General features: G+C 36.6%; 1 protein-coding gene across 4 annotated transcripts in view; it reads right to left on the bottom strand.

The window, feature by feature from the left end:
- Positions 1 to 14,755, bottom strand: part of LAMA2 (laminin subunit alpha 2) — a 622,674-nt gene that overhangs the window by 73,988 nt on the left and 533,931 nt on the right. For all 4 annotated transcript variants that reach the window (XM_033235504.1, XM_033235503.1, XM_033235507.1 and 1 more), the window contains 4 exons: positions 13,513 to 13,629; positions 11,349 to 11,531; positions 9,282 to 9,287; positions 6,515 to 6,669 (listed from right to left, as the gene is read on the bottom strand). In XM_033235504.1, coding sequence (XP_033091395.1) covers positions 6,515 to 6,669; positions 9,282 to 9,287; positions 11,349 to 11,531; positions 13,513 to 13,629 — 461 coding nt within the window. The remainder of the gene's footprint in view (positions 1 to 6,514; positions 6,670 to 9,281; positions 9,288 to 11,348; positions 11,532 to 13,512; positions 13,630 to 14,755) is intronic.

Below are 14,755 nucleotides of genomic sequence, written 5' to 3' on the forward strand. Positions count from 1 at the left end.
AGACAGAGGAAGATGTAAAACCTCTCTCTGCCATTTGTTCAAATGTCCTGTTGGCCTTCACTAGCCGTGAATTTTCATTTTTTCATTTCTTCTAGCATTTTGTGCTACTTGTGCAATTTGCACATTTGGAAGAAAACGAACTAGCATTATCATTACCCCTATGGAAGGGCTGTGCAGACTCCCAACAAGATAGCCTAGAAACCAAAACAGCCTCCCTATGATCATGACACCAGGAGGTGTCTCCAGGAGTCTCATCTGTGTTTGAGTATGGGCAGAACTGTGGCCCTTCTCCAAGGGTTATGAAAGTTTACTGCAAAGGTTGGGTGCCAAATTGGTTGGATTCAAAAGAGAAGACTAAAGAGGGATTTTTGCAATGGTAAATTCATATAGAATTGAGACTTCTAGGGATACAGAAGATCTGTTATGTCTCCCATAGACCTGCATAAGTCATTTATTTGTTTATTGTTGTTGCCTCACCTGATCTGGTAAACAAATTGTATCTCCACAAAGAGGAAACTGTGTTCTGGAGAGAAACAGGGGCTGTTTCCTCCACCACCCGAGGAAGGGTGACTCCTGGAGGCCTGAGTGTGGTGGCCTGGGGCTGGACATCCCAGGAAGTCTGCTGCTTAAACCACTTTCTTGTTCTTGCCGTCCCCAAAAAGGTGGGGCCAGCCTGCCAACTGCTGGGTGCAGGATTTGGGGTCAGCTAAGGTCCCCAGAGTGTTTGCTCTGTGTCCTAGGGAGATAGTCTTCTGGATGGGGCGGTTTTCAGTTGGGAAGTTAGTTCCTGCTTCACAAAGCAGAGAATTTCCCTTCTACATACAGTGTTGAGGGTAGGTGAGTGAAAATGAATTGCAAAACAATGTAGGAAATGTACAATTTTTACTTGGATGTTCACATGGCAAAGCAGATGAGCGATGGGAGTTGGTAAAGGGTGTTCTGTGCTAGAATGGCAGCTATACCAAGGATCATCCAAGGGATTAGAGATAAAAAGAATAAAGCAAAGCAAGAGAAAGACAGCACAGTAGAGGGCAGGGGGAAAAATATGGTCCTCAGATATTTTTAATGTTCAGGAAAGGGTGTCAGATATAGTGATTTTTTTAGCAATTTGCTGAAAGTGAACCAAAATCACTATCAGAGAAGACCTTGGCATTGAGAAAATCTAATATCTGAGGCAGGTTATAAGTACCATTGACATCAAAAGAAGATCAAAGCGAACAAGAAATCAAGATCTGTGTGGAATTCATGAGTAGAACTGACTAGTGTGTTATCCCTGGCGGATAATCATATCCAATTCTGATGGGGCTGAAGTAGTAGTCAAAGTGACTATATGTAGTTTACTTCATTTTTATTTCATAAACGCTTTATAGCTCGGCCCTATGGCTGTATTATGGCTAGTTTAATTCCTAATAAATCAGTTTTGTTTAAAAAACACAATTGAGGCTGAGTGTGGTGGCTCATGCCTGTAATCCCAGCACTTTGGGAGGCTGAGGTGGGTGGATCCCGAGGTCAGGAGATCGAGACCATCCTGGCCAACATGGTGAAATCTCATCTTACTAAAAATACAAAATTAGCTGGCCATGGTGGCACGTGCCTGTAGTCCCAGCTACTCAGGAGGCTGAGGCAGGAGAATTGCTTGAACCCGGGAGGTGGAGGTTGCAGTGAGCCAAGATTGCACCACTGTACTCCAGCCCGGGTGACAGAGCGAGACTTTATGTCAAAACAAAACAAAACAAAACACAATTGAGTAATATCCCTCAGTTATTAATTAAAGAAGAGATGACTGAATATAAATGTAATGTGATCATTTGGTCACAGAATGAATTTCAGTCCTTGCTTAGGTAAGCCTGGTAAAAAAAACAAAACGAAACAAAACAAAACAAACAAAACAAAAACCAAAAAAAACCAGGGGATTCCATGATTAGTGTGTTGAAAAGGAGGTTGCCAAAGTGAAGCAGACAGAGCCGGGTGTGGTGGCTCATGCCTGTAATCCCAGCACTTTGGGAGGCCAAGGCGGGCAGATTATGAGGTCAAGAGATGGAGACAATCTTGGCCAACATGGTGAAGCCCTGTGTCTACTAAAAATACAAAAACAACTACTAATTGTTTTTGTAAAAATACTAATTGTTTTGTAAAAATACAAAAACAATTAGTAATAGTCCCAGCTACTCAGGAGGCTGAGGCAGGAGAATTGCTTGAACCTGGGAGGCAGAGACTGCAGTGAGCCGAGATTGCACCACTGCACTCCAGCCTGTCCACAGAGTGAGACTCCATCTCAAAAAGAAAAAAGAAAAAAAGTGATGCAGATAGAGCAGCAGCATTAAAATCTAACTGACCTGGTGAAACTCTACCTGAGAACTCCAAGTCTAAGAGAGCAGCCATTTTAAAACTGAGTATCTAATGTCACTAGAGGTTACAACCAATCTATTGTATAGAATACATATCTAACAAATACAATTCTTGGAACAAAATGATGATGTTATACCAAATATGCCAGCAATTAATCCTACAGAGTAACTGCTATGGTTTGAATGTGTCCAACAAAATCCATGTGTTTGAAATTTAATCCTCAGTGCAACAGTGTTGGGAAGGGGCCCTTTTGGGAAGTGTTTTGGTCATGAGGGCTCTCTCCTCATGAATGAATTGATGCCACTATTAAAAAGGCTTACAGGGGTGAGAGCTCTCTCTCTCTCTTGCTCTTCTGCCATGTGAAGACACAGTGTTCCTTCTCTCCTGAGGATGCAGCATTCAAAGTGCCATCTTGGAAGCAGAAAAACAGGTCCCTAACCTGCCAGCACCTCGATCTTGGATTTCCCAGTCTCCAGAACTGTGAGAATAAATTTCTTTTCTTTATAAACTACCCAGTCTGTGGTATTTTGTCACAGCAGCGCAAAGTGGATTAGACAGTAACCTATCGTCCAGCTCTCACACATTCATGTAGAAAATCCTCTTGGATTGTCTGCTCTCTGTTTTCTGGTTTTGAATATACTCTCAGAACCTGAAACATTCACTTAGCCCAAACTGTTGACAACCAGTACATAACTAGTAGTCTTTTCCTTTTGAATACTTTGTGTTTTGATTTTCAATAATAGGTATTTCTTTTAACCAACTTAAAACAGGTAAATCTAAATATTATATCTTTAGAAGAAATCAGGTAAATCAAAATACTATATCTCTAGAAGAAATCTTTGGGATATATCCCTCTTATAAGAGGAAAGAAATTTCTGAAATTCAATCATCCTTTCAGAATGTTTGGCTCTATCAATTATTGTTATTTCTAATGCAGATCCTTAGTAAGATCTCTAAACAAAAATCACTAAGCATTAAGTATCTTTAAGGCATTTCAATAATACAACATTATTTACCAGTTAATCATCATGAACTCAAACATTATTGAGTATCCCGTTGTTATATCTATTGGATTTTCACTGTATTTTTCATCCAGTAAGTAGGTCATTCATTTAAAGGAGTATCAGCCACTCAATTTCAGAATCAACAAACCCAGAGAAAGCTACTTTAAAATAAATGTCTTTAATGTTTTGTTCATGACAAGTATGTGTTAAGGTCATATCCAGATATCCATATTTACAAATCAGAAAATGTAATATTCATTTAGTACAAAACTCATTTGGAAAAAAATTGGCTACTTGCATATTTCTAATGTCTTACAAAAAATAAGGCATTGTGCTGTAGCTCCATCTGCAAAAGTGATTGGGAATTTCTTTGAAATGTATGGACAATGATTACTTTTTCTAACATTACTTTTGTACCGTTCTTTTTTTCTTTTCTTTCTTTTTTTTTTTTTTTTTTTTTTTTTTGAGACGGGGATTCTATTTGTCACCCAGGCTGGAGTGCCATGGTGTGAACATGGCTCACTGCAACCTCATCTTCCGGAGCAAGTGATCCTCCCACCTCAGCCCCCCAGGTAGCTGGCACTATAGGCATGCACCACCATGCCCAGGTAATTTTTCAATTTTTTGTAGAGATGTGGTTTTGTAACATTGCCCAGGCTGGTCCCAAACTCCTGAGTTCATGAAATCTACCCGCCTTGGCCTTCCAAAGTGTTGGGATTACAGGCATGAGCCACCATGCCCAGCCTATACCTTTCTTTTATTTTGTACTTTAAGACAGGTTTTATATGCTTACATGTCCAAATTTCACCCTTTTGTGAGGAGGGGAAAAGCACTCAGAAATCTGTACAATGAAGAAATAATAAAAATGTCTAGATTTATCCACTTGATGACTAAGTCAGAAAATGTGGCTAAATGTGAGATTCACAAAATAATATTTACTCTTATTGCTTCTTCCAAGTTAACATTGCAAAATATAAGAGTGGTACATCACGTTCTTCTTTTCTCTTGCCACAGCTGTAGTTGGGTCCTTCATTCCTCTTTCTTTCATCTACCCCACAAATTGCTTCTGGATTTATATTTAAAAAGCACAGCTCTGATTACACTGTGTTCCATGCTCAAAGCTTTCAGCTTATCCTCTCCAGTGAGGCTTATCCCAAGTACAAGTGTTGTTAAATGAAACTGCTTAACTGATTATTGAAGGCCTGGCAAGACCTGGCCTCTATTGACCTTTCTGGTTATGTTTCCTTTATCAATTACTCTGGGCAAACTGGACTTCTTTTTCCTAAACGGACCCTAAAACTTCCTTCTCCCTCTGCCTTGCTTTAAGTCATTCCCTCTTTTCAGAATACTCTCCCCGTTCCCTGACTCTACCTCCAACTCCCCAGCACTATCCCACCTCAATGCCTGGCTCAAATCATTCCCTTCAGGAAATCTTCAGGCCCTACTAGAAGTGATTGTTCCTTCTAGAACTTTTATGTCACTTCTCATGGCTTCTATAATGTGGTAGAATATTCTGCATTATGTGACAAGGTATGTGTACATATCTTATTTTCCCTACTATTTTATAAACTTTGTGAGTGAAAGAACTCCTTTATTCATCTTTGTGTACCTTACAGAAAGTAACACTGAACATAGTAGAGGTTTTTACCATGTTGGATAAATCTTAGATAAAACTTCAAACCTTGAAGTAACATCTGGTTTCTTTTAATCTTCTGCTTCACATACATAATGATCACCTGTCAACGATATTGCCCGGCTTTCATATTCTAGCTGAATATATGTTTTCTCAGATCCTTTCACTGATTTATTACTCTGGTCTTACGTAACATCATCTTCACTAATCTTTTTGTTGTTTTCTTTTTTTCTTTTTTTTTTTTTTGAGACGGAGTCTCGCTGTCTCCCAGGCTGGAGTGCAGTGGCACGATCTTGGCTCACTGCAAGCTCTGCCTCCCGGGTTCACGCTATTCTCCTGCCTCAGCCTCCTGAGTAGCTGGGACTACAGGCGTCCGCCTACACGCCCGGCTATTTTTTTGTATTTTTAGTAGAGACAGGGTTTCACTGTGTTAGCCAGGATGGTCTCGATCTCCTGACCTTGTGATCCACCCGCCTCGGCCTCCCAAAATGCTAGGATTACAGGCGTGAGCCACCGCCCCTGGCCCTTTTTGTTGTTTTCTAAGTTTTTTTCAGGCAGTCGTGAACAATGTTCACCTTGAACTTATTGTCTTGGCATTGTTTAGAAGTGTTAGATGTGAATAAGGAGGAAAAAGAATATGCTGTTACTGGAGCATCATATTCTTAAATACTACAAAAATATAAATTGATGGACTAAGAAAGGGCTTTTCTGATCATCCTAGCTCCAGGGTTGTTAAAAAAACAGAATTTTTGAGATGGAAGACTATGGTATCTAACAAGGTTTGAGTTCAAGCCTGAAAACAAGAAAACTGTCCTTTCTTTCTTTCTTCCTCCCCTCCCCTCCACTCCCTTTCCTTCCTTCCTTTGACTAAAGTTTCACGTGGGCACTTAACAACTCTGCCCTGGCTCATTAGCATGCTACCTTCTAGAAAGCTCCGTCTCTATCCTAGTAAACTTCAAATTGGGTAAATAAAGAGCAAAATTTTGAGACAAATCAGCTATTTCCTATCTACTCCAAAACAAAAAATAAATGTAAACATTATAACCAAAGCCATTTTTATTGTTGTTTATACGAGACAAAAGAATATATATGTATAATGTTTGTTTCTTTTTGCTCTTATTCCGTATATTGTTCTTTCATTCCTGCTGTAACCCCACTAGTTGGCCTTTTTTTGGTTTGTTTTTAGCAAGAGGAAGGTACTCTCATCCATCGCTTTTTATTATACAATAATAAGGTTTTCTTTCTTGCTATTTGTATTATTCTATGCAAACAGTAATAGAATATACCAGAATTCTTAGTTCTACAATAATAAGTGGTGATTATTGTTCTCATGAAATGTCTTTTGCAATTTACAAACAAAACAAAACTAACCTTTCCCCCACTCCAACTCCTCCTACCCCAAATCACTTCAGGTTAAAGGAAAAGAACCCAAGATCATTCATCGGGGAATCCTGGGGAAAGACATTCCCTCTAGGAATAGTCCAACTATTACAATCAATTACTGATACTGACGATAAAAAGAACTTACAGAATTGGCTTGTTTCCGAGCTTGGTTTATCAATTCCTTTATCTCAGAGATGTTTTTCTTTAGATTATCCTCAAGTTCCTTGATGGGTTTGAGTTTATCTATTAGCCGGTCAGCTTCCTGTTCTAGATTTTTGACAGTGGCATCTGCGTCGGCAACTGCATAGAACAAAATTAGTGTGCACGTATGTGCATGCACACACGTGCACACACAGAATTAGAATAGCAGTATGCTTAACCAAACAATTTTATCTTATTAACGCGACAAAGCATGGCCATAACAGCTAAAGCAAAATGTGTGATGGCAAATGTGAATATTTTAGTTGAGACTCAAGCAGGCCAGGGGAGCAGATGTTAGGACAGAGGGCCACCACTTTTGCTTTGTGATTAAGGTAAAAATTAGCATTGAAGGTAGAGAATATGAAGAACTTAATTCAATGCTTAATTTCTAACTTCAGCCAAAAAGTTAACCTTTACAGAATAGAACTTTAGTCACAGAAGCAAGGAAATGAAAGCATCTTTAAAATGTCACCTAGTCTGTCCAAGCTAGAACTCTATTTAAATCAGGGTTTTTACACAAAATTGGTTTTCTTTCTTTTTCTCACCGTCTTTTTTTTTGCACATCTTAAAGAGAGAAGCTATCAAAATGTCTTTTGAAGAACATTTTGATGTTGAAAAACCCTTAGACTAAATGCCTATATTTAATTAAATCTTTCATGGTGCAGTTCAATTTCATTTTGAAGAACAGTTGATTATCCTGTGTTATATATTAGGTTGACCCATATTAAACAGCTGTTTTTGTAGGTTAAAAAAAATAATGGGTTACATATTGGCAATTTCAAAAGTTTCAACCCTAAAGTAGTTGGAGGTCATCACTGATCCACAGACTTTCAGTATGTGCTTTTCATGGGAGGGCCTATGCCACGTGGTAAACCACTTATTCTATCACTGGGATGCTGGCAGTCTCATCTATACTATGTCATTTATTATCTGATTAAGTGTGTATTGTTCAGCTTTTTGTCATTGTGACTCTGATGAAAAAGTTAAACTGCTTAAGGTTCAAGGCTACATGCCGTTTTAGACTCTGAATGATCTGCTCTGTGGCTGACACACAACCACTGAGAACTAACCCTCAGGAAGGAATCACATGTGCTCAAAGGGAAGTAAATTATTATTTTTTTAAAATTCGGTTTTGAAGTAGGTATTTTGAAATCATACTCGTAAATATGACTTATATTGTTACTGGCATTTAAAAAGAACATAGGTCTATTATTAACTTTAACGAATAGCTGGGGCTTGCTATATCAAGAACTGAGCGCAGTATTTTATTCCTGAAGTGCGTGTTATCTGGAAAGAAGTGTTTGTTATGTCATCAAATAGATAGCATAAACACAGTGATCCCTTTATTTTGTATACTTTTAATAAACCATTTGTTCATTTTGCCCTTCCTTTAATTCTCCACTGTTATTCTGACATTCTACAAATTATTCTAAAACTGAAGCAAAATGATTTAGATTTGGATTAATGAGAAAGAGCAAAAGTAGTTAAACAAAGGCTACTTAGACTGAGGTAAATTACAGACACTTTTATTCACAAGTTCTCAGAAGTTTTTGCCAAACGTTTCAAAATGGAACTTATAGGTTCCTCTTCTCCCCTCTTTTTCCTCTATCCTCTGGAGCAGTTGAAGTTTTGCCAAGTAATCTCTTATGTGTTAAATTTCCTCCCTTGTCTAGTGATGCCTCTTTTAGAGCTTTGCCTATTTGTCCTTTATTTTTCTTGATGAAACCTGACAATCACTTAATTTTTAATCTGGATTCCTAAGGAGTCACCTCTTAGATTTATCAGGTCTATTATTTTCTGTCTTCAAATTCATTAATTTTTTAATCTTTTTCATTCTTTACGTTAACTCTGCTTTTTCTAAGTTACCAAAGTTGATTCTTTAAAATTGTTATTTCAGTGATGGTTTAGTAATGTAGTTGCTCTCATTTTCCACTGAGGACATCCTTGGTCATATTTTTCAAATAGGGATAAATTAAATTTTGTTGTTATTATTTTTGTAGCTATTTTTTTCAGTTTCATCTTGACTTTCAATTTAAACTATGGGATGTTTAAGAGAGAATATTTTGATATCCCAGTAGTTGCTCATTTGTTAAGACCTAATTTTATTATGTGTTTCTCCAAATATAATTCTACAGAAGTTGAGAATAATTACATGGAGAGGAAAAAGTGAGCTTTGGGGCATAAAAACAACAACAATGTAGACCTAAATCTATTTTAATCCTCTTGCAAATAAGTCATTTGTATGTCGGGGGTGAATCTGTATTATCAGAGGCAGCATAATCTAGTTAATTCTATAGAGAAATTCAGTTTTCCACTTTTAGGTGGCTATCACACAGATATTTCACTCATTTTTCCTTTTTGTAGAGATAGACTCTTGCTATGTTTCCCAGGCTGGTCTCAAACTCCTGGCCTCAAGTGATCCTCCCACCTTGGCCTCCCAAAGTTCTGGGGTTAGAGTATGAGCCACCTTGCCTGATCAAACTTTTTATAACACTATTAAAAACATTTTATATCACCTTTATCCACATATGACCTTTTTATAAAGGAAGATTACTTTTACATATCTACCATTAATACTGTGACAGTGGAAAGTATAGCTATGCAATGTTTAAAGCAAAACCAAAATATAGTACATGCAAAGCTGAAACTTTTTGCAACAGACAATGAAGTATGAGCGTCACTAAAAGGTATATAAGTAAACATATACATACTGATTTCTGCAGGCAATTTCACATGGAAGCAAAACAAAAAAATTAGAAAATTCATGAGAAAGTATTTTCTATAAATATTATAAAGTAATGACTATAAAAAATGGTATTTTTCATAACAGATACTAATTATAAATGCACCCCATTTTAACTCAAACAAATGTTATCAAATAAAAGTACCCAAAATATATAATTTAGTGACCACTCTTCGCATTTTAAAAATTATTTCCACGTTTTAGTAAGATGAAAACAGACCCAATTTAATTAATATTTGTAGATAATTAACTATTTCTCATAATAGAGGATAGGATTAAAACAGAGATATTATGAAAGGCCACTACTAGTTGAGAATCATTCTAAAATAGAATGGAATTCTTTTGGAGGATGGCGCGCAGGATGAGGGAGAGGGTCAGGAAAAATAACTAATGGTTACTAGGCTTAATGCATGCGTGATGAAATAAATAATCCATACAACAAACCCCCATGACACAGGTTTAACTAGGTAACAAACCTGCACTTATACCCCTGAACTTAAAATGAAAGTTAAAAATATATCTTAAATTATGAAATAAGCAGAAGAGATAGTAACATTTGATTAAAATTTTGCTTTCATTCATTTTTAGTGGGAATATTGTGATTTGGCATAAATCATAAGAAGTTATTATGGAATCTTGGAACTACAAGGCAAGCCATTTCTGGGCTTACATTAAAAATTTTTAAAAATGTTTTTATCTCCCCTTTTTCTCCCTGGCTCTGAAGTTTATGTTATATGTGTTTATACTCGTCCTTGCTTATGAAGAAGTCATATTAATAATGTCTGTTATATCATAGCATCCATAGGATTTGATTTGAGGCTAGGATGCTGAAATCAAGCTCCATTTCCCACTCAAACAGCATTTGAATTGTAAGGCGTATAATACCAATTACAGTGCTTTTGTTTTTATACTCCAAATACTTTGACACCCCCCAAAAATGTTGGCATATAAAGAGGGCTTGTCTCTTGAAAGTGAAACACACAGATTACCCAAGCATCTCCTGTGGTGAAACCATGTAACAAGGGTACCAAGATAACCCTTTTTTTTTTTGAGACAGCATCTCAATCTGCCACCCAGGCTGGAGTGCAGTGGCATGATCACAGCTCACTATAGCCTCACCCTTCTGGGTTCAAAGGATCCTCCAGCCTCAGACTCCCAAGTGACTGGGAATACAGGTGCAATACCACTACCGCGCCTGGCTATTTTTAAAATTTTTTGTAAAGATGGGGTCTTGCTATGATGCCCAGGCTGGTCTCGAATTTCTAGGCTCAAGCGATCCTCCCGCCTCAGCCTCCTAAAGTGCAAACAACACAGGTGTTAGCCACTGTACCTGGCCCCATATAGCTTTGTATCAGTTGACAGAAAAGGAAAAATACATTTAAAAATCTTAATATTTTGACTATATTTAACTAATAATATAAATTATGATATTTTCTCTCAGGTTTTCTCAGTAAATCCTTAAGTCAATATAATTTGATACAATATATAAAAGATGTGAATAGTCTTTAGAAACTAGATAAATGCTTTATTTTTTTTTCCTGGAAATGTGAAATAACTGGAATCTAAATAATAAAATATCAAGATTTTCAAATTTTAATGTATTTCAATTTGATATCATTTTCATACCCTGTTCTAACAAGTCTGCTAATGAACGTGCCCCTTAACCTCTATGTTCCAGGACACTTCGCCAATTCTGAGGATATAATTACCCAAGTACAACTGTATTTTTAATTACACACACGGATTAAAAAGTGTTTGGCATCTCTATGCTGAATGTTAGGCACACCTTGAGAATTCCTAATCTCTTCTCGATTTGAAAAAATTCAGATGACAAAAGCACTGGGGCAGAGGTGGAAGACTTGGATTCTAGCTTTGGAACTGCACGACACTCGATTCCTGAGGCCAATCTATGAAACAAGGAAGGCAGACTACACCACTGTGAGGGTCTTTTCCAACTGGAGCATTTATGAGTCTGGGATACTTTCACAGTGAGAGGAAATAAATGACATCATCACAGTGAAAAAGGAGATCTTACTGTTCTTGGAGGGATCTTTAACCACAGCATTCGTTTTGGCAACGCTGTCTGCTAGTTTATCGTAATTCTTCTTCAGGCCATCGAGGTTCTGATGGAGCTGTTTAATCTGTGCCAGTACATCTTTAGCTGTGTCGTTGGCTTGTCTGGCTTTGTCCTTAACAGCTTGCAGTTTAGCAGCTGTGTCTGTCAGCAGATGAGGGTATGAAAAACAAAACAAAGGGTGTGGAGTTAGTGGCTTAATCCATGCTTGTCAAAGTGAGGCTGCTGCTGGCTAATCTCAGGGACATATTTACAAAGAAAAAAGGCTGAACTTTGTCTCATTTGGGTGTAGCAAATGAAGCACATTTTTTAGCTAGATTAAATTTTCTCAGGGACTTTTGCTATGAATACCTGATTAGCTCTTAAAGTAGTGAAGTGACTCTTCTAAATGTTCATTGTTTAAGGTCATATTGTGATTTGCTGCTGAACTTATTAACGAGATAAATTTATCCACGTGAGCGTCATGAAAACGAGGCTTAAGATTTAATCTGCATTTCCAAAGCGGGGCAGGGGTCGGGGTGCGGGTTGGGAGAAAATTAATGTATTTTCATTTTAGGATAGAGAAACATTGTCAGGTATGTTAGGCCATGCATTTGTGTAATTATATTTGTTTTCAGCATTGGAAATTTTCTATGTACTTACTACTAAAGAAGTGACATGAAAATCTGAAAAGTTACTCAGGTTTTTAAATGTTAAAAAGGTAAAAACCACTAGATTTTAATGTTAACTGTGTTGTATAAATATGTGCATTTGTCTCCTGATCCTAATTTGTATATTGTACCTACAGATGACTACTAGTGTATATAGGTTAGTGGTTAAGATCATAGGCTCTGAAATCAAACTGTGGGGTTTAAGTTTCCTTTGTGCCAGTTTTAACAAAATGGCCTTTAGTATGCTGTGTCTATTTCTTACCTGTAAAGTGGGGATAATAACACTATCTTAACTGATGTTAAGTGTTAGTGCTAACTTATGTTAAGATAGTGTTATTACCATAACACTATCAATATTTACGTTATCTACATTCAGTATGCTTATGTTAAGTGTATGTAATCCTCATACCAATTGATGTGAGCAAATGAAGCAAATTTTTTTTGTTCCAATTGGTATGAGGATTACATACACTTAACGTAAGTATATTAAGTACTCAATAAGTGTTTATAATCTTTGCAGTTATTATATCATGCTTTAACAGTATACAAATAGTAAAAGTAGTATCTTTAAAATAATGTGTGCTTTCAGGAACTAATAACATTCAAAAATTTCCAGCAGTTCTAACAGGTAGAAAGATATTACAGACATGGTTTGACCACTAATGTTTTTGAAAGTTGGAATAGCTAAAGAAATTGAACTTTATCAAGAGAGAATGCAGTGGGCTCTCACCTATTACTGCAGGTACTTTAATAAACTGTGCCTTTGTGGTGCTACATCCGTATTTTAGAGAATAGTGTCTATGTGATTTATTCTATCTCACTAATACGCGATTTCTTGGGCTGAAACACGGAAGACAATACAGTTGTCCCTCTTTGTAAGTGGGTTCTGTATCTGTAAATTCAACCAACCTTGGATAGTTGGATATTTGGATATTTAGGGGGAAAAAAAATGGTTGTGTCTGTACTGAACATGGACAAACATTTTTCTTGTCATTATTTCCTAAACAATACACTGTAAGAACTTACATAGCATTTACATTATGTTAGGTATTATAAATAATCTAGGGATTATTTAAAGTATATGGGAGGCTATGCATAGGTTGAATGCAAATACTATGTCATTTTATAAAACAGACTTGAGTATTCAAGGATTTCGATATCTGTGGGGGGGTCCTGGAACCAATCCCCTGCCAATACTGAAGAATGAGTTTTATAATAATAAGATGTCTATATCTACCTTTCTGTAACACATTCCTAAGGATACTGGTTAAAGGCAATAAAAGATAAAAAATACCATAATGCAAAGTATGGTTTAGTTTCTCATTCTCACAAAGAAGAATTCATAAGTAAGAAAACCAGTATCTAATTTCCAGATAATAGTACCAGAATAATCTTAGAAAAAATTGGTAAAAGTTGACAACAGTCTTCAAAATTTCAGGTCAACTGACACAGTTGGTAGTGTCCTGAATGCTTACCATTTGGAATAGCTGATAACTTTCCCAAAGTGTCATTCAAAGCTCTCAAGAGATCCCCATTTCTAGCATCAGCATTTTCTATCCTGGTTTTTAAGCCATTTAGATGGTCTTCATTTTCTGTGAATAGAAAACAACAACAAAAAAAAGGATTAAGTTTTATCATCTCTGAGCTTATACTTGGATGTGCGATTTCAGGTTATTTTAATATAAAATTAATTAAAAGCAAGACAATGTATTTATTGGCATCTATACATAAATATATTTCCAATCACAAAAAAATGTGTTTTTATTATCATTGAATTATTGGATGCTTCTACATGTTGAACATTGACATTTTCTTCTTGGTATCTGATCTTTATCTGACTTAATTTGGTATCTTCCTATAGAGAAGAAACCTCCAAAGAATTACTCTTTTATTCCATTTGTAATTATGCCTTCTTGTTATCACTCCCATTGATTCCACTTATTTAAAAACTTTTATTACCAAAATGAATCATTGGATTAGATTTTCAAAATCTCAGATACTACTGTTTAGCAGAATCCTCCAACTTCAGTATAATAATATTTATTAATATTTGTTTGGACTAAAATACAAATTAAATAAATGGAAAAACAACTTTTAGCACATATCTGATAATAGTCATTTTTCTCATAAAGTAAACAATATTTTTACAAATTGGGTCCAATAAACTTTATATAGATTTTTTCTCTTGCTACTTTAACAATGTTATCTTTAATATTCAAAAATGCCGTTTGCTAGAGATAATTTAATATTACATATATAAGTTTTCCAGCTTCTTTCCACTAGCTTTTTAATATTCTCTAAACTTTAGATTAATTTATATTGTAATAGTAACTAAGCAGTTTAAATTCGAGTACAACTGGCCGGGCGCGGTGGCTCAAGCCTGTAATCCCAGCACTTTGGGAGGCGGAGACGGGCGGATCACGAGGTCAGGAGATCAAGTCCATTATGGCTAACATGGTGAAACCCCGTCTCTACTAAAAAATACAAAAAAAAAAAAAAAAAAAACTAGCCGGGCGAGGTGGCGGGCGCCTGTAGTCCCAGCTACTCGGGAGGCTGAGGCAGGAGAATGGCGTGAACCCGGGAGGCGGAGCTTGCAGTGAGCTGAGATCCGGCCACTGCACTCCAGCCCGGGCCACAGAGTGAGACTCCGTCTCAAAAAAAAAAAAAAAAAATTCGAGTACAACAATATAAAGAGCAAAATTTGAAATCATTAAGGGG

Source organism: Trachypithecus francoisi, unplaced genomic scaffold (genome assembly GCF_009764315.1).
Source record: "Trachypithecus francoisi isolate TF-2019V2 unplaced genomic scaffold, Tfra_2.0 Lachesis_group15, whole genome shotgun sequence".
Classification (NCBI taxonomy): Eukaryota; Metazoa; Chordata; class Mammalia; order Primates; family Cercopithecidae; genus Trachypithecus; species Trachypithecus francoisi.